Consider the following 21,890-nt stretch of genomic DNA (forward strand, 5'->3'; position numbering starts at 1 on the left):
AGCCCATTAAATTGTAGTATAAAAAATGCAAGTTCGGTTTATTTTTGAGAATATTTTTTGGTGGAGGTGTTTTGCATTTTTTCCATTCAAAGTATTTTCGAATTGTTATTTTTATGGAAGAAGCTGCGTGGAAAAAAATTGCCAAAAATCAAAGGTAAGTCGTTGCTACTTCAAACTTGCACTTTGTTATAATAAAATTTATTGGGCTACAAATCTTCATCCTCAAAAAAATTCTAAAAGATCTAATTAAAAAGTTGAAAAATTGCGAGTATTTCACAGAGTTTGGAAATTATTTTTTTTATGTCGTTTGTTGTAGAATGAACCATATTTTTATTAAAAAATAGCGGAAAAATATCGGAATAAAAATTGTTGCATATATTGTGAAAGATTCGCTGTGCCAATACTTTTTCCGACAGTGATATCGTAATACGAAGAGGACCTGCGTCAACGGCATCACGTCTAATTTTGGGACCCAAAATAATATAGTACGTCTCACGAGCTCCATTCAAATTAGGAGGAGCCTTCTCGAGCCATTCGAGACCAAATGATATTTTAGACAAAATAACTAATTTTCGTGCGACTTCTTCATTCCTTCTAACCAAACCGTCAGTATAGAACTGGAGCCCAAACTAAAACTCCTATCATCAGCCAATTCTTCAGAATTAGATTATATCCTCGGTTAATCGGCCGCTGTGGTGTAGTGGTAAGCAGTGCGCGCTTCAACTCCGCAACGCCTGGGTTCAAGCCCTGGTCAAAGCAACATCGCAAAAATATAGAAAAAAGGTTTTTTCTTAACAGCGGTCGTCCCTCGGCAGGCAATGGAAAACCTCCGAGTGTATTTCTGCCATGAAAAACAGCTTCTCATAAAAATACAATCGCCTTTCGAAGTCGGCGTAAAACTGTAGGTCCTTCCACTTTGTCCATCGGAGTAGAAGCTCGGCCAAACACTAACATATGTGTAAGCGCCAATCTATTATTATTATTAATGCTTTACTGCTGTTCATAATGTCATTTTGACCATCAATCAGTACAATTCCACCCTTTCTGCGACGATGGAGGTATCCAAGAAGGGAGGGTAACGAATTTTACGAGATTTTGTATGACATGGATGTAGTAAAAAGTATAAAAATAATGCACTGGACAAACGCAGGAGGATCTGGCAAAATTTTTTTTTTTTTGTATTGAATATATCGTCGATGTTTTTGTAAAACCGCCCATCGACCAGTTGAAAAACCGCCTTAATCGACGTTGTGGCCAAAAGGAGATTTCGTAACCCTGAACTGCAGGCATCGATATTTATGCATAAAAATCATGATTCAATAACGAAAGGTTTTGTAAGAAAAACTTTCTCTCGCTCTAATTTTATCAATGACACTCCCCCCCTACTCCTAAAAACAAAAACAGTGATATTTCTTTTCCAAATTTCTTTGCAGGTTTTAAGAAAATTTTTAAATTTTTAGTAGTGATATTTTTATTTTAAATTTGAAGAAATGGTTGTTCTTCATTCGCTGGCGACAACAAGATAAAATGATTGAGAATCGTTGGACTGCAGAAATTCAATGTAGGCTAAGGAGACGAAATTCCCTTAAATGCCGAAATGTATTTGTCGATATTCGTGGAAACCTATTGATTCTGCCAAGGCGCTGTAAAGTAAAGCGCGCAATGGTTCTGGTAAATGAGTCAACGAAAATATTTAGGTATTGACCTACTCAGCACAATCCTGCAGTGGAATTCTGACAATCGCTACGCTAAATTTCCATCGCTAAAATTCTCTAAAAAACGAAAGCTACAAATTTTTTCTTTCCACAACAAATGTATAAAAAAAAAGCTGCAGTTAATTCCGTTGTAACCTTTTCAATATCTCAATACTGTCGTCAATGGTGCATGGTGTCAAGTTTGCACTACATACTAAATTTTGTTCGAATATGGGTCAACTCAATTTTTTCCATCAAAACGAAAGCTACAAATTTTTTCCTTTCACAAGAAATTTTAAAGTTAAAAGCTAAAATTAATGGCATAGTAACATATTGGATATCTAAATTCTATCCACTAGGTGTATGGTGTCAAGTTAGCACTGCATACCATTTTTTCTTAAAAAATGAGAGCTACAAATTTTTTCTTTCCACAACAAAAACACTACAATTAGTGCTAACTTGACACACGTTCTCATTTGGCGATGTAGATCAGGTCTCCTGTCTCAGTCGTTCAGTAGCTGCGTGTCCCTTTTACTCTTCCTGTCGTCCGGCACGAAGCGCCAATCGCGACTGTGCAAGCCAATGTTTAATATTCTGACGGCGGCATAATCTCCCCAGAACACTAAAAGTGCAATATCAAAGAATCCGAATTACCATATTCGAAGCAATCGAGCCATAAACGCGAAAGAAACGTAAGCTACAAAATGTTTTTATTTGTCGTTTTTTAATCATAATTCCACAATTTTTCTACAAACCAATAGCTTTTTCATATCCATCTAATGTACATGGTACCGCACAGAATTTACAAGGCAGACAAACAGTAAAAAAATAGCTCAAAAGGGACCATCCATTCTTTAGTTATGCGCCGTGCAACTTTGGTATATTCATGGCAAAATTTATTTTTAATAACATAATAATTTAAATAATTAAATAAAATTCGTTTTTGTATTAAAATACCACAATGCACACATTATCCATGCCATTTGTAGAATTTCGCTACCATTTAGGAAGTGTGATGGAATTCTTTCCCTTTTTCTCCTTCTTCCAAGTACCATCCCTGCGGGTAGGAGTGTCAAATTTTAGAAAATAGCTACTTACAAAACCTTTACTAATTGAACCATGCATAAAAATCATGAAATCGTTATTAAAACAACAGATTTGTAGCATAATTGCTGGAGAAAATACAGGAGGTAACAAGGTATCACGGCAATGCCTTCAAAGAAAAACCGTTTTTTCTCTCCTGTAAAATTTGGATGCCTTAAGATAGGCGGTTTTGGAATTGGTCGATGGGCGACTTTGCAAAAACATCGACGATATTATCTTCAAATTTAATAAAATTATAGTTTAAAAAACTAAAACCTCCCTATTAAAATTTCCATTCGTACTGTCATCATGAAATCGCTGCATCTTTTACATAGTTACATTCCGAGCTAATAAAAGCGAGGTAATTGTAATAAAATAGGGCTGAAGAGGTACAATTGTGCCTACTTTCCTGTCACTGGTACATATATATGTATGAGTATTTAAAACACTTAATTGCTAAGTGAACGAATTCGTAAAACATATACATGTCTCAAGTAGCACACTGGTGTATAACTTGGTGTAAATTTGTGAATTTTGGTACAATTAATCAGATTTATACCAAAATTCGTAAATTTACACCAGTGTGTTACTTGAGTTCAGTGTTGTCAGGTCTTCGACATGAGAAAACGTCCCTCTTGGTCAGAAAAAACGTCATTTCCTACCCAAAACGTCTTTTTCAAATGTCTGCATAAAGAATTGTTCTTATTAAACTTTTATTGTATATAAAGGTACATATGTGTGTTCGTATGGAATAGTAGCTTATGTCGAAAGGTTGACTTTAGTATAAATCGGCATTGGCAGCATATGATTGCGAATGACTCACTGGCGCAGAGCCGTTGAAGAACTATTGGCCAATAAACGTGCATTAAATAGTTCCCATACTAGCAAGTCAATATTCTTATTAAGTCTCATCAAAAAAATTCCTTGTCCTTCAAAGCATAAAGAGAATGCCGCATTATACTAAAGCCGGCTTCCCGACATAAGCTACTATTCCATACGAACACAGATATGTACGTAAGATATATTAAACGACAGAGACCATTCAAAATTCATTGTAAACTGGTTTGAGATCGTTAATATAAAAATAATTTTATACCTACACTTGTGATCAGCTGATTTAGTCATCAACGTTTTGATCGATTTTGGCAGTTTCTCTTTTGTTTATTTAATGTTTATTATTTTTCCATAAAAGCCTAGCTCATTATATAACAAACAAAATATAAATCCACATTTCGAACTTTGTGCAAAAATTATAAAGAATCTGCAAAGTTTCAGCTAGATTTTCAACTTTTATTCAGATTTTTAGAATCTTTTTGGGTATGCAGTTTTAAGGTGCAAAAGAATTGCGTTGATTTTTAACATTTTTTTTTTTCTAAGACATTTGGTTAGGTGGTCGGTTGTCGAAAATGCTAAATTACGTTCTGCTAAGAAGGAACACAGCAATATTTCAGCCTTTTTTGCTTGGTTTGCATCATAAGTCATCTGTGTCCAAAGAATGAATATCTTTTGAAGCAGCTGCTGCAAAGCACAAAGCTTGTTAAGATTTATTAAGAAAACAATTCAAAATCAGTTCCCCTTAACAGATTAAGTAACAGAGAAAAATTACTGGGAAGTTAAAAAACGTAATTTTTTACACAAAAAAACGTCCAAACGTCAACAGGATACAAAAAACGACCAAATGACGTTAAAAACGTCAACCTGGCAACGCTGCTTGAGGTGTACATGATAAAAATATTTAAAGGTAACACCGCTCGCTCAATTCCTCCGCCATTGGGGTTTTTATTATTATTATTATTATGGCGGCCGCTGTGGTATAGTGGTAAGCAGTGTGCGCTTTCACTCATCAGCACCTGGGTTCAAGCCCTGGTCAAAGCAACATCACAAAAAAAATATAGAAAAAAGGTTTTTTCTTAACAGCGGTCGTCCCTCGGCAGACAATGGCAAACCTCCGAGTGTATTTCTGCCATGAAAAACAGCTTCTCATAAAAATACAAACGCCGTTCGGGGTCGGCGTAAAACTGTAGGTCCCTCCGCTTTGTGTGACAACATCAAGGCGCACGCCACAAATCGGAGGAGAAGCTCGGCCAAACACTAACATATGTGTAAGCGCCAATCTATTATTATTATTATTATTACCTTCCTTTTATTAGCTCGGGATGTAACTATGTAATACTAGCTTATACCCGCGGGTTTCACCCCACGTTTTTATACAAATATGAAAAATAATTTAATGATGTTATATTTTATTTCTGTGCCCATTTGATTATAGCTCGTTATTTTCTAAGTGAGTTAAGGTATTTAGGCCGTTTAAAACTATGAAATTATAAAATCTCGTCTGCGCGCCAGGCATACGAAAGATATCAATCCCTCTAAGTTTACCTTAAAATGGTTCCAGGTATACGACGCGTGAACGTGTAACCTTCTTGGAGGTGCCACGACTAATATTTCCAACTCAAATTTATTAACCTGGCCTTGATAAAATACCACTTCTCATTACTATAGCAAATGCCTCAAGAGGGCTTTAGATTATAAGGGCGAACCCGGCTCTCCCTTTTCCATTAAATGAAATTTATTCTGGCACTTATAAAATAAATCTCCATAACAAATTTAAAATACTTCCAGAGATTTTCTATCCTTCCAGAGATATGTATTAAGAAGTTTTTAGTATGTATGGGAGGCGACATGCCTCCTTTTTTAATAACTAACATTTTTTTCCATGAGCAATTGATACATTTTGTATACACAACTCCATACCAAGTTCCAGTATTCTTCCACAAAAACTTCCAGGGATATGTGGCAAGAAAAAGTAAATTTGTACAGGAAGTGCCACGTCCCTTCTTCTTATAACCCTAATCTTCTTCCATGAATTTAGAATTGATTTTACATACCCCAGAACCAAGTATAAAACAGTAAATTTGTACGGCAGGAACCATGTCCCCTTTTCGAATAACGTAAATTCTACTCCATGAGTATGAAATTAATTTTGTATATACATCTCGGTGCCAAGTTCCAGTCCTCTGCAATAAACACCTCCAGAGATATGCAGCATATACAAATCAATTTGCATGGGAGTTGCCACACCACCTTTTCCAATAACTCTCATTTTTCTCCATGAGTATGGTATTAGTTTCACATACATACATACATATGTATTTCCATACCAAGCTTGAGTGCTTTACCCCAAACATTTGAAGAGATATGCAATATGAAACTTTCAGTCAGTATGGGAGGTGCTCCGCCTCTTTTCCAAACACGTCCATTTTTTTCGTGAATATGAACATGATTTCACACAGTGTTGGCAAACTTTAATCTGATTATCGATTAAAAATTAACGATTAAAATGTTAATCGCGTTTGACGATTTGCATTAATTAGTCGTAATCAACTGTACGATTAATGACAACATTTTTTTAATCGTTAATCGCTAGCTGCGATTACGTTTAATTAATTTAAAACATTAATCGTTAATCCAACTAAAAATAAAATCTGACTAATTTGTCTAGTTTGTCCGAGTTTGAAACCAAACACCAGTTATAGTAATTATTTTGTGTTTTATGCTTATAAAAAGCACATAATATAAAAAAATTATAATTATTGTTATTAGTAATATACACACTGGGAACTTTTACAAACCTAGTTTGTAAAACGATTGTTGATATATATCTTAATGAAAATGCACACCAAATTGCTTAGATTGATGAGGAAACCCGACTTAGCCATACCGGATTAACTTGCTTTGTGTGCACAGGGAAATTCCAGCATAGCTTAATTAATCACGAAACCTACTTGATCAAATTAAGAGTTAATGATTAAAAATTAATTTTTTAATCGCGGTAACGATTAACTGTTTAGTCGGATTAAAATTAATCATGATTAACTGTAATCAGATAGAATTTAATCGAATTAACTAACTAATTAAAACATCAATCGATTAATGCCAACATTGATTTCACATCCATATCACTATACCAAGTTTCAGTTGTCTCCCACAAATACTTCCCGAGATATGTATGTAATATGAAAATTGCAATTTGTATGGGAGGGGCCTTGAGTTATCGGACTTACTTTCAGTCTAAGACCATCTATCCGAAATCCGTAGTAAGTGTACTAAATTTCGTTCTGATCGGAAAACCGGTTAAGGAAGTAGCCTATTTTTCAATCCAGGTCATAAACCATCTTTGAGCAAAATTTCATTTTCAAACAGGCGGAAACTCTTAAAATAGTAGCCTATTTTCCAACATAGGTCATAAGCTATCTCTGTCACATCTGTTCAGTCGTTTCCGCGTATTAATGTAATTAAAACTTTTTTAACAGGTGGCAACTCTTCCAAAAAATTTGCCTATTTTCCACTGTAGGTCATAAGCTATCTGCTTGCAAAATTTCATGCAAATCCGTTCAGACCTATTTTCCAACCTAGCTCATAAGCTATCTGTGTGAAAACTTCCATGCAAATCAGTTCTGTTATTTCCGCGTATTAATTAAAATAAACATTTCTAACAGGTGGCAACTCTTAAAAAAGTAGCCTACTTTCCAACCTATGTCATAAGCTATCTGTGGGAAAAATTTCATGCAAATCTGTTCAGTCGTTTCCGCGGTGACAGGTAATAAGGTCAATGGAAATAAGGTCAATTGACTTTATTTCCCACCCTGGTGCGAAATAAAGTCAATTGACATTATTACCTTTTCAAAAGCGAAATAAAGTCAACAAAAATTTGGAAATAAAGTCATTGACGCTATTTCCTCATTCAAATGGAAATAGCGTCAACAATGCTTAAAGTGTGTCGATTCATAGAAAAAAATGTTGTTCTTACAATAAACATTGCCCCGTAAGTGTTGTTTTTTAATAGATGAAAAAGGCTTTTGCCAAATCCTCAGTGTTGTGATATTAATCCACACACAATCATGAACTACCTCCAATTGATTCTATTAAAAAAAGAATATAAATTACGAATATGTAAAAACACGATGCGAAAAACTAAACGCCTGCGTACAGCTGGAATACGAGAAATTTTTGAAGAAAGAGTGGAGAAATGATCCATAACATGCAAAACATTTTTCGTTTCTACAAAAATAAAGCGAACACTATTAAATTGAAGAAACAGTACATGTCCAAAAACCCCGGAGGAGCACTGAAAGAATTCTGTGTTTTAAATTAGCATATTTTGAACGAATTCGGAATGTCTAAGGTGGAAAAGAACCCAACCTTTCTATAAGGAAACAATTCTAGAAAAAGAAATTTCTTACACTGTATTTATGTCTCCGCCAGCAGTCATTTAAAAGCAGCTAAGGAGAACGACGACACTATTTATTAGATGGCACATTCAACGAGCCAATGTGCCAAAATGCGGGTATAAACAATTATTGATTATTTAATATCGGAACCGAGATCATATAAGTTAATGGATTGGTTTTCACACACTTTTGAAACACAAATTATATGCTTTTTTACTGCAGACAAGTTGTTGCCTCAAAACACAGCAGAAATCTTCCAATCAGGGCTGCCAACTCTCCTTAGTTTTGAGGTGCCATATTGAGGATAAAAAAAGTGCCAAAATGTGCCAAATAGAAAAATAAAAGTGCCAAAAAAGGTGTAATTCCTTTTAATCATTCACATTTAGCAATAAAATAAAGCCTCATTTTCAAAACAAAAGTGCAATGATAAAATAAGATAAACCAGTTGAATAGCCTTTATAAATTAGAAAATTTTAGCTGAGAAAAAGAAGTGCACGCAAAGGATTTCACAAAAATGTATTGAAATGTTATTTTTTTTACAAAAGTGCCATTTTGGCATTTTGTGCCAAATTGAAAAATTAAGTGCCATTTGAAATAAAATAGGAACAAATGGCACGGTTTGAGCCAAGTTGGCATCCCTGCTTCCAATAACTTACAAATATAAAAATGTGAAATATCGAGGGCTTGAATTCATTAATACCCTCTATCTGCAATTTGCACAAAAACTAATTTCTGATTTTAGAAACCATCTGGGACTTATTACCTGTCGTTATATAAGGTAGCATTAATATCACTGATGACAGTTAAAGCTTAGGTGGATTTTTATATCAGAATCTCATCTTTGTGAAAAGTGTGCAGATAGGGGGTATTATTGAATATAAGCCCTCGATGTTTAAAATATATAAAAATTTTATTTTAACGTATACAAAAAATTAATCTACCTGCGCTACAGCACGTCGGGAGACGGGGAGGGGGGGCCGGGGGGCCCGCGGTGTAGCGTGACGCGGTGTGCGCGCCGGACGCGCGGGGTACGCGGGGCGCGAGCGCGAGCGCGACGCACGCGGTGTGGCGCGCTGACGCGGCCCGCCGCGAAGCTAAGCAAATTTAATGTTTGAAAGAGAAATAATGTCAATTGATTTTATTTCGTTTTTAAAAAGGTAATAATGTCAATTGACTTTATTTCGCACCAAGGTGGGAAATAAAGTCAATTGACCTTATTTCCGTTGATCTTATTACCTGTCACCGTTTCCGCGTATTAATTTCATTAAACTTTTTTAACAGGTGGCAACTCTTCCAAATATTAGTCTATTTTCCACTGTAGGTCATAAGCTATCTGTGTGCAAATTTTCATGCAAATCCATTCAGTCGTTCCCGCATATTAAATAAATTAAACTTTTTTAACAGGTGGCAACTCTTAAAAAAGAGCCTATTAACCAATCTGCCCCATAGGCTATCTGCGTACAAAACTTCATGCAAATCCGTTCTGTCGTTTCCGCGTGATGATTTCCCAAACATCCAAACATACCCAATTTGCCAAACGACGTCGCACAGTGGTTCGGATAGCAGATCTGGCTGGACGAAAGTCAATTTTTTTTGTTTTTAAAATACTTAATGGTACTTGGAATACATTCCTGACAATACATTCAAATAGAAATTGCATTTATTAAAGCATTAACATATGAAAACAAACAAAAAAAGGTAAGTAAACGCCGCCTATTTGAGAACTCTATTTTAAAAGCTGAAATTTAACTTAAAATATTGCTAATTGCACTCACAAATATTTGCATAATTGAAAATTGACTTTATAAACAAAAAATTACACTTATTGCGCTATAGATTCAGAGGTCATAACGCAATTTATGTCCACATTGGTATAAGAAAATTTATTCTGAAAAATCGTCGTTTTGATTAATAAAAAAATTAAATTAAAGAGTAGGAAAAGAAAAGGCCGCCGAAGGCCGTTATAAAACCACTTTCATATTATTCTTTACGTCTTCGCAAATGCAGGGGGTAAGTTCGATAACCAAGTCTAACCAATTGGCTTAGATATTTACATTTTAGTGACGGTATGTCAAATATCAAAATTCAAAAGTAATTATTAACAGGAATGTATCTGAATATAAATATAAGATCAGTGGTGGATCCACGGGGGAAAGTGGGGGCGCGGGGGGAAGGGGCTGTGTGTTAAAACAGAAAAATACTTGGAGTTATAAAAACTTTGGTTATGTAAGAGTTAAAAAAAATAGTAACTCGCAAAATTTTCTGCTTTCTGGAATTAAAAAATTATACAACAGGCATGCAAATCTTTAAGCGCTGTTATAAAGTTTTTCTGAAATTTATTTGTGTTTCTTTTTGGTCATGGTAAATAAAAGCTTAAGAAGTGAGTTGTTTGACATTTGGAGAAGTGTTGCTGGAACTTCTAACTAAAAGACAACAAGGTGTCCGTGATTATGTGATTAGTAAATTGAAAGAAATATCTGATGAAAATGCTCGTTCCGAAGTAAATAAAGTAAATGACTTTAGATTCGTATTCAGCAACCCAGAAAACCCCCAGATACCCTGTTACATAGAAATCTACCGATTTTTTTTTAATTTTCGTCCGCCATATTGGATCCGCCATTTTCAATTTTTGGTAAATGACTTTAGATATGTAATCAGCGACCCAGAAAACCCCCAGATACCCAGTTTCATAGAAATCTACCGAGTTTTTTTTAATTTCGTCCGCCATATTGGATTCACCATTTTGGATTTTTGATAAGTGACTTCAGATTCGTAATCAGCGACCCAAAAATCCCCTAGGTAAGAAGTGGAGTAAAGATCCATCAACGAGTATTTGTTTAAATAGTTTCGTCCAGCTAGATTTGCGATCCGAACCACTGTGCATCGTAACGACGTCGTTTCCGACTCGTTTTGGTGAACAATTTGTTCGCCGGTGACGGTCGCAAACGACTCGCCGGCGAACTCGCCGTCGGATGAAAAGCACACTTCGCCGGCGGGTCGCAAAAACGACTCGCCGGCGAGTCGCAAAAACGAGTCCCCTGCAGCCCGCAAGAACGATATACCAGCGAACTGCAAAACGACGCTCAAAGTTGCTAGGAAATTAAAAACAATTTTTTTAGTTTAAAATAGTTTAATTTAATTCATTGAATTTTTTTCAAAGTTTTTTAAATATGCATAAATACTTAAATATTAATAAAAAAGAAAAATAAGGTAAACATTCAGTCATAAAATACAAACAAAAATTTTAATATATTTTAATATAATATAAGTTTTAACAATTAATTTTTTTGTTACTTCTTTTTAGTCATCTTTAAAATTAATTAAAATTGGGCTTATTTTTTCACAAAATTCAAGTTCAAAATTAAAGCAATGTGTAGTATACATACAAACATATATATGTATATATAAAAAAATTTCAACAAGCTTTCATAAAAATTTAAAGCTTTTTAATCTGCATTTAAAAAACACATAGGAAGCAGTTTTATAGTCCATAAAATGTTGGTATAATAGAACACAGGTTTGAAGTAACACAAAACTCACATTGATTTTTGGTGTTATATTTTTTGCGGTACTGCGGATTTTCATTCATATGAGTTTTATGACAGAAAATGCATGCTTTGAGGCACTTCAACCGTGTATTCTATTATACATACCAAACTTCAATGGACTTTAAAACTGCTTCATATGTGTTTCTTTAATGCAGAATAAAAATCTTAAAATTTTTATAAAAGCTTGTTAATTTTTTTTTATATGTACATACATGCAATTTTGAATTTTGAACTATATGGACCTTGTTAAAAAATAAACCCAATTTTTATAAAGATAACTAAAATGAAGTAACAAAAAAATAAATTGTTAAAACTTATCAATATGACAGATAGTATATTTATGCAGACGACTGTGAAACATTTCTTTTATTCCGTTTTGAGATCCTGTCTCCAGCATAATGGAAATATCTTTTGGTTATTCGCTCTATTATTTCCACAGATTTGTTGAATTTTTGCTGGAACGCTTCTGAAATAATATTTAAAGTATATTAATCATTTTTGAGAGCTGGGCATCAACAATTAAAGCGTACTTCTAATTGTCGCTGTTGTGATGAGATGCCGCTAATTTTTTCCATTTTGAGTCCCTTCTGTCACCAGAAAAAGACTTGCGTGCCAAATCAACTTTTCTCTCAAAGTTTACACTGCTGGCGAATGTAAATAAGGATTACAATTTAAACACTAATTAATCCGACTAAAGTAAAATCTGTGGAAAATTAACAATAAAATACTTTTTTCGCAAAATCTATAAAGGACTCTTTTATTTCTCAAACAAACCTGGGTAACAGTTGTTCGTCGCCACGCTGTAAAGTAAAAGTACAGTTTTCTACCAAATTAAAAAAAAATTTTATTCCCACAAATTTTATTTTTTATTAATAAGGCCAATAGAGTGAACTTTACCTTTATAAAAAAACATTTTATATAAAAAATATTATGAATACTGAAAAAATTAATTAATTTTCTGAGCACAAGTGTACATTGTGGATTCCATATTCTGTTATGATAAAAAATTGTCATAATAAAAACGGTTTACTATCCAAATGAATGACTTTTATTTATGCTTAGATATATTAAAATTTGGGCGTGCAACTTGTCCAACCTAGACCGAAGGTTCCTCAAAAAACTTTTATGTTCAAAGAAACGGATTCGTTTCGAGTTCGCCAAAACGACTTCACCAGGGCGCGTCGTAACGGCTACACCAAAGCGACGTCGTAACGACGTCGGTTAGAGTTCACCCAAACGACTTCACCAGGGCGACGTCGTAACGGCTTCACCAAAGCGACGTCGCAACGACTTCGTTTAGAGTTCACCCAAACGACTTCACCAGAGCGACGTCGTAACGACGTCGTCTTCGCCCTGTGGCAAATTGGGTACAAACTTTCACATTTATAATATTAGTAAGATAAGATTGATGCGCCTAAAAGATGCAGCGATATCTATTCTCAAGTTACATACCTGATGACAGTACGAATGGCAATTATAATAGCGAGGTTTTAGTTTTTTAAACTATAATTTTATTCATGATAAAAGCATAGTAAGGTAAAACCGTTCTCTCAATGCGTCGGCCATGATTTTTTTTTTTGAAGTTTGCCAACATTTTAAAATCGTATAAAATTGAGAGTAAAAAAATTTTGAAACGAAAAATGAGTTGCTGCTTTAACGGCTGCGTTGTCTTCTGCAAGCAGAGCAATTTCAAGTTTTTTAAGTTCCCGCAATTACCGTACATATGTATATACGGCAAAAATGGATCGAGGTATGTACATATGTGGCGTTATAGAAGCTGATTTTCCAAAGTGCCCGTATGTGTGCTCGGCTCATTTTTTGCCATAACACTTGACCCAATGAAAGCATTAGTTAAACGTAACTACAGAAAGTTGCTTAGAAGTTCATTAAACACAATTGTTTACATTTGTATATTTATTTCCATACATACATATGTATGTATGTATGTATGTGCATTAATTTTGTTGTTTCGTCAAAATATATTTCTTTGGTTTCAGTGAAAATAAAAACAAACAAACGAAATGACGTCGGAAGACATTTTCAAAATGCTAGCAAACGTCAAAATTCCTAAAGTTGCCTCTCAGCGATTGTACCTTATAAATATTTTTATTATGGATGTGTATACTGCCAAACAATGAAAGGTAGGTATTTTTTTATTTAATCAGCAGTAATGTTTTCCCGCAGATCTACGAAGATTCCTTAAATAAATTTCTTTGATTAAACAGTTGTATAAGCAAATCACTACCTAAGCGATTAACTATTCTAACTATTTAGTTAGTAGTGTAACTTTTTACTAATTCAGCCAAGCACGATTGTTCCATCTTATCTCAGCGCTGTTATACAAACTATTCTAGCTTAGACGCGTCTATTTACTGTGTCTTAACTCCATAACTTAACAGCTTAACATCATAAGACAAACTAAGTAGGCATATCTGAGTTAGGATAGTTAGAAGAGCTAAGATGAAACAATCATACTTTCTGGAGTTAGTGATAAGTTACGGTGGTTCTTCGAGTTAAAATGGTTTATCGCTCGGCTTTTAAGATAGGACAAATTTATGACTATCGACCAGAGATAAAGTAGCTCGGGGCCATCGAAATAGTCCTAATGCGGCTGCTAACAAAAACTGAAGACGTTTCATGAGGTACATATGTGCGCATCAACATGTTTAAAACAGCAAATCTTAAAAAAGTACCAAAAGGACTAAACGGACACTGTGGCCGAAAGATATGATCAGAGGTGGGCACTACCACAAACAAGCGTTAGCTAAAAGCGTTCTCTATGCCTGGACTAGTGTTGGGAAATGAAATTTTTCCTTCAGTACGAAATCTATACAAAAACTGTAATTTGCGACTATAAATAGTATAGACTTTTTAATTTGCTCTTTTTTCAGTACATGCATATGTACATACATTTGCTTCATGACCAATGATTTGATGGCATTCATGAGAAAGTTTACTTGTTTACGTACATACATTTACATATTTTACACTTTTACAAATTGAGCCCAAGTACATATGTACTCCATTTAACATAAATATGCATGCACATATTGACAAAAATCATTTTTAAGTCATTATTAATGGATAAAAGAGACACCTTCTTTCGATTCCTTACTAAAACTTGACATTTTAATGGCACAACTTTACGACACCCACATATTGACAAGATTTGACCATTTTATTAATATTATTTAATATTGTCATTAAATATATTTGGGACCTGTAGGACCCTCCTCTTTGTGTGACAACATCAAGGCGCACGCCACAAATCGGAGGAGAAGCTAGGCTAAACACTAACATATGCGTAAGCGCCAATCTATTGTTATTACTATTAAATATATTTGTTTTTGTTATTTTTTTGGCCTTTATAACAATTATATTCAACAATTTTTATGAGCTTGAGGCCGGTTTAAGTGAAAAACTTAATGTGGAAAAGCAACAATAATTTGAAAAAATGGTAGAAGTGATAGCTATTTCGGAAATCATCGGTTCGAATCCTACTGAAAGAAGTCTGACGAGGAAATGTGTGATTTCCGAAATAGCTATCACTTCTACCATTTTTTCAAATTATTGTTGCTTTTCCACATTAAGTTTTTCACTTCAAACGGCCTCAAGCTCATAAAAATTGTTGAATATAATTAAATATATTTGTTAATAAAAACACAGTTTATACTTAAACAAAAACTGTATAAATCCCAGGTTCAATCTTTATGCAACAAAAAACAAAACATCAACAAATTTTCGCAAAAATTTCGAGCGTTTTAATTAGATTTTATAGAAATATGTATGTAGGTCAGAGTAACGAAATTAGTGAAAAATTCGGAAAATAAATTTTTGGTTAAATAGCATTGGTATTTACATACCTAAATCCATCTGTTTGCTGATATCTTCCATCGTATTCATTTGCAATAAAGGAAGTGTTCTGATATTCCTCATTCTTGTATTCGCCTGTGTCTGTATCCGTCCATCCATTTGGATTGCGAAACGGGTTCAGTTCGGTTGGTTTTTCAGCAATTTGTGCTACAGCAATGAGATAATTTAAAAGATTTAGGCTTAAGATGTCTATGAAAGAAAATTTATTTATTGGGTAATGATTAAATTCATAAATTTTTTGTATAATTACAATTACAAATTAATGCATATCGCCCCCTGAAATGCAAAAAGCCGTTACAAACATCGTCACTAAAATGGAAAAAGGCGTGACTAATAATTTTAGTTTTTGCTAATAATTTTAGTTTGTAATTCGGTGTCATATAAATTAAAGAGTGGATTTTGAATTTTTTGTTGGTTACAACTTTTTGCATTTCAGCGACGATGTTTGTTGCGTGTTTTTGCATTTCAGATGACGATATATACCAGGGTTGCAACGAATATTCGCATTCGCAACCGCGGATGTCTAAAATTCCACATTCGCCACATCCCTAATATGTACGTTGGGACTGCCTCGCAAAAAAATGTTTCCATTGTCCCAATTCGATTCAACACATGGTCATTCTCAAAAGCACTTCTAAAAATGTCATTTTTTACAACAAAAATTGTATTTGCGAAACTAGAACTACAACGTTACTTTAAGAGATCTACTAAACAGCTGATCGTAAAGACTTACGCCACTTGTATCAAATTTAACGCCGCTTTGTTAGGTGGCAGTTGCAAACAAATTTATTCTATTTTATATTACTGATGTTATAAAGTAACTAAAATATTTTATACTTATACCACGTTTCTAAATATATGTTTTTAAAATTCATTATAACATTGAACGATTTTTTCAACACGGCGGCAGCTCAGCGTTGAATTCTGAATACTATCGGCGCAACTATCTCTATTTATTGCAATTTCATTTGTTTACATTTATCAGCTGTTCATTTGGCAGCATATTCATCAAGCCGTTTCTGAGACGTAATTGTTGGGTCCAACAGTCGCCAGCAGTTTCGTAGCAGTTGAGCTAAACAGCTACGTCTTATAAACGCGCCCAATACTTCAAGTTTACACTTATCTTATCGAGGCATAAATATGAAACAGACAGTAGCATTAGAGCAAAAACAACATCTACGTGTATTTTTATGTTGCCTAAGTGTCGGCCGCTGTGGTGTAGTGGTAAGCAGTGTGCGTTTTTACTCATCAGCACCTGAGTTTAAGCCCTGGTTAAAGCAACATCACAAAAAAAAAAATTAGAAAAAAAAGGTTTTTTCTTAACAGCGGTCGTCTCTCGGCAGGCAATGGCAAACCTCCGAGTGTATTTCTGCCATGAAAACCAGCTTCTCATAAAAATACAATCGCCGTTCGGAGTCGGCGTAAAACTGTAGGTCCCTCCGCTTTGTGTGACAACATCAAGGCGCACGCCACAAATTGGAGGAGAAGCTCGGCCAAACACTAACTTATATGTAAGCGCCAATCTATATAAGTGTCAAAAACATATTGTAATTATTTTAATTAAAGTAGGCGTTGTAAAATAAAAAAACGGAAGTAAAAAGAAGAACATTGAAAATTAAAAACAAGTAAGATCAGCGCTGTCTTCGGCTATGCCGAAGGCTTCATACCTTTCAAGAACATCTGAAAATTTTACTTTAACAGATTACTGCGTTTGAAAGAATGTATATATTCACAGCATACATAGATAGACAATCATATCTAAACAATCAGAGGTATGAAAGATATAGTACCTTATATAGCACCAATTTAAGTGATTTTCACTGCTGTGTGATTGGCGTGTAAACCGGTAACACAATTTAATGGGTTTAGCTTCCTAACATAGAGGAGATATATCCCAAGAACTGGCATCAGAAACAATCAGTGGTATAAGAGATAAAGCTTATAAGGCACAGATTTGGACGATTTTCTCAGTAGACTTTGTATTATTATTTATAAAATAGCTTACGAAATTTATGGGTTTTAGCTGTCCAAATGAAGGAGTTATATGTAGGCAATAAATAGGTTATAGTGACCCGCTCTTTGTTAATTTTACTGTAGACTTTCTGTTGATAATGAGTGAAAATAAAGCGAAATTTCATGTTTCTAGCTGCATATATAGAGAAGTTATAGCAAAGAATCTCATATCTGAACAATCAGTTGTATGAAGGCTATAGGTTATAGCCACCCGATCCTCGCCATTTTCACTGTAACCATTTTTTTGATAATGGGTGGAAATATTGCGAAATTTCATGTTCCCAGCTGCATAGATGGAGGAACTATAACAAAAATCGCACATCTGAACAATTAGTTGTATGAGAGCTATATGTAAAAGTGACCCGATATTTGTTATTTTCATTGTAAGTATTTTGTTGATAATGGGTGGAAGTAATGCAAAATTTCATGTTCCTACCTGCATAAATGGAGGAGCTATAATGAAAATTATCATAACTGAACAATCAGTTGGATGGGAGATATATGTTGTAGTGACCCCATCTTTGTTATTTTCACTGTAAGTATTTTGTTAATAACGAGTGAAAACGGTGCGAATTTTCATGTTCCTATCTGCATAAATGGAGAAGTTACGGCAAAAAATCTCATATCTGAAAAATCAGTTGTATGAAGGCTATAGGTTATAGCGACCCGATCTTCGCCATTTTCACTGGACGTATTCTTTTGATAATGAGTGACAACAGTGCAAAATTTAATGTTCCTAGCTGCATAAATGGAGAAGTTATAACGAAAAATCTCATACCTGAACAATCAGTTGTATGGGAGCTAGAGGTTATAGTGTTCCGATTTTTCCGGTTCCGACAAATGATTAATACATTATAAAAATACACCCACCTACCAAATTTCATCCGGATATCTCGAAAACTGAAAGACTGGACTGCATACAAACAGACGGCTCGACGTTCTGATCATTTAAGTATACATCTATCTCTTCTTATTCTGGTACTTACATACATCGGGCCAAAGTTATAATACCATTTCATGCTCATGAAAGGTATAAAAAACTAACTTGCCCGGCGAACTTCGTCTCGCCCAAAATTTATTTTTTGTTGATACATTTTGGTACAACACTTTCACCATCTATTCACTTAACGACTTCCAGTGGCAAATTATCTGCCACGATTATGGTTTTTTGGTCGTCAGAAGGCATATCTTCCTCTGCCATTGTTAATAAACTAACCAAAGCGTTGTGTCTGTGGCGAAGTTCTTGCCATTTTCCAATGATCTGGCGTTTCATAGCATACGTTGCCAAGAAGACAACATTTTAATAACTTCTCTTCATTTGCACAGCATATTTTGTGGCAAGTTGAAAGTGGGTGAGTACTAATTAATATTAATTAATTAATTAATATTACTAATTTTTCTGCTCTCACCCCCTAGGATTCTTCTATACCGAAAAAATATACCCTTGTTTTTTATTTTGCAATCAAAAAATATTTAGAGGTCGCTCAAAGCGCTCAAAGTTTTCCATGTATTTTATATGGAAAAAAACTTTTCGTAGAAATGGTAAAGAATTCTTAAAAATCAATATTTTCAGGTCGGTAATAATACCCAATTGTTTATTTAACCAGTTTTTCATAGTAACTATAATTTAAAAGTCCTTCAGAAACACCCAAAAGGCCCCAAAACCCCCAAAAATTTCCAAAAGCCCCGAAAAATTCATTGGGATTCGTTAGAAATCTCCAGTATAAAACATCCAACAGCAAAATTCCGACGAAATGTTATCTGTTCTCTCATAAGAGAAACATATCCAAAATAGTACGCGAACAGAAAATTTGCAGAAACTTGTAAGTTAGACGAACAGTTGATAGAAATCAACAAATTGATAGAATTTTTGTTTACATTCAAAAGTGTAAAATTTAAAACATACGAAAACTCAACACAATGTGTTATCCTGACAGAGTTTATTGATTAAACGAATAACTACTTAGTTCTTACAAGTTTAATAAGTCGCATTTATCATTTTTAACTTCCAAACCATCAAATTTAATGTTTCGATTTGCGTAAATTCCAGGTGTTTTTGATCAGCTGTTTTCCTGTTGGCAAATCGCTGTTAGTAAAAATTTATCCAGCAGAAACTAACAGCTTCTTTTTAAAATGAAATGTTGAAAGTTTTTTGCGTACGCGAACGGAAAAAGCTGATAGTTTTTGATAACTTTTAATAACTAACCGTTACGCTAACGCAACCATTACCTGCTATCTATTACCTGCGATTCAGATTAGCGGTATCCACAAGCGATTCATCGGCGGAGAAAGTTATGTAATAGTTTCATTGGTTGTATAGGGAATAGTTTGCAGTAAACTAATTTTTTTCATGGTGAATTTTTCAATTCGTCTTCTCCCAAAAATGCGCAAGGTTCTTTCTCTGAGTCTTTTTATTATTATTACCTCCCTTTTCTTAGCCCGGGACGTAACTATGTAATATTGATGCGCCTAAAAGATGCAGCGATTTCTATTCTCAAGTTACATACCTGATGACAGTACGAATGGAAATTATAAAAGCGAGATTTTAGTTTTTTAAACTATAAGTTTTTTGTTATAACCACAAGGCTTTATATGTAAGTAAACTCAGAAAATTTGCACAAGCACTTTACGCATTTTTGAAATAAATATGTTTTAATATGAACTTCTTAATTTTTATCAGGCACGATCTTCCATTATTTTATCAAAAGTGTATTTCGAACCGCCGAATCCAAATCTGACATTCGTTTGAGTCGTACACCCTCAAATTTTCGGTCGAAATACATGTCGGTAGGTGGTCTGGTTATAAACACACACCACTTTTTTTGTATGCCAAAAACTTTTTTGTATAAAAGGGGAAATATACGACACCACCAGCTCCATCAAGTGGTTGTACCAGCAGGCTCGAAGCATATAACTTACCAGCATGCTGGTACAATATTAATTTCTTTACAAATGAGGTCGAGGAAAGATCGAAATAATTAGAGCCGAAATTTCATAATTTTTCTACCATTTTGTTAGACATTGTTTTTTTTTTTTCTTTTTAATTTACAACTGCAATATTGGGAACTTAATCTTCCACAAACACGGCTTTGACTCATATAGTGCAAGAAATTTCCGCCAGAATACTTTTTACTTGGAAGATTTAGCTAATTTCACCACTCACGACACCAGCATGCTGGTACAATCATAAAATTTTCAAATAGTTTTTGAAGTCGCACTAGCAACTGGTACAATCATACCAGAAGAACATACACGGTAAATCGACTTGATGGGCCATTTAACAAATTAAGCATATTAAGGGCCGTAAACTTATCTATTTTATACTATTGTTAAATCGTTAATAGATAAGTTAACAGCCCTAATACTTTTACAGTACGTATGTATAAAAACGTAAGGAACATACAATACATATATGTATATATAATAGTCTTTCTTAGTTTAAAAATACATCTCTTACATAAATGCAAAAAAATTAGATCAAATTACGCATTTACAACTTTTTCAGGCCAAGTATGAACAAATTCTACAAAGGGCTAGGGGCAAATTTAAATTTATGTGGCCAAAAAAAGTTCGTGGTAGCTAAATCTAGCCACCAAAGGGCTAAAACAGCAATAATGTCCAGCACCCTAAAAAAAAGAGGTTGGCATACGCAAATGTGTTAGAAGATATGTTGTCAATCGGCATTACGGTACGTAAAATAGAAAAAAATAAAAGTTGAAAATGAGAAACTTAAAGAACTATTCTTGCTTTAGGATCAGTGTTGCCAGAACTTTTTGGGCCGACCGGCTAGATTAGCAAAAAAAAGCGGCTAAAAACGTCTAAAATGTTTTAGTGAAACGAAAGACTAGTTAACACCATTAATTTATATCGAGTGTATATTCTTCATCATCAAATGAATCACTATTGTATATATCACCTGAATTCATTAATTTTAAGAGATCGTCATCTACAGTAAAATTATGGCAGCATTTTTCTTCACGTTTTAAACCGTATCTTATATATAAAATAGCGTTTAACGTTTTAACGCACATTGGATTTCTTTGCTTAGTTTTTATTATATTCATTGAACTAAATATTCGCTCTACTTCTGCATTACTTATAGGCAAAACAAGAAAACTAAAAACTAGGTTGGAAAGGTCAGCAAAAGGGTTTTCTCCTAGGGCATTTCGAAATTGATAAACTTCGGCCCAAAATTTTACAGTTGAGTCTAAATTACTCCAGGTATGTAACGTTAACCGTTGCCATTGCATCTCTATGGATGTTATTTCGTCGGCATTATATTTGTGTCTTTGTTGCTGTAGTTGAACAAATACTTTTGATTTAATTACTTTTAATGCATTTCCAACCGAAAAAAGTCAATTTTTTTAGTGTGGCAATATTTGTAGGGAGGCGTTGGCGTAGTTCCTTTATTAAAGTGATAATAAAATAGCGACCATTTTCTCGAATTA

The 21,890-nt window shown here is 34.1% G+C and overlaps 1 protein-coding gene across 3 annotated transcripts in view; it reads right to left on the reverse strand.

Annotated features, from left to right (window-relative positions):
- The window catches only part of LOC118742295 (vesicular inhibitory amino acid transporter), a 46,239-nt gene that overhangs the window by 2,634 nt on the left and 21,715 nt on the right, over positions 1 to 21,890 (reverse strand). For all 3 annotated transcript variants that reach the window (XM_036474262.1, XM_036474264.1, XM_036474263.1), the window contains one exon: positions 15,420 to 15,576. In XM_036474262.1, coding sequence (XP_036330155.1) covers positions 15,420 to 15,576 — 157 coding nt within the window. The remainder of the gene's footprint in view (positions 1 to 15,419; positions 15,577 to 21,890) is intronic.

The sequence above is a fragment of the Rhagoletis pomonella genome, unplaced genomic scaffold (assembly GCF_013731165.1).
Source record: "Rhagoletis pomonella isolate Grant_MI unplaced genomic scaffold, Rhpom_1.0 Rhpom_scaffold_00007, whole genome shotgun sequence".
In the NCBI taxonomy this organism is placed as follows: Eukaryota; Metazoa; Arthropoda; class Insecta; order Diptera; family Tephritidae; genus Rhagoletis; species Rhagoletis pomonella.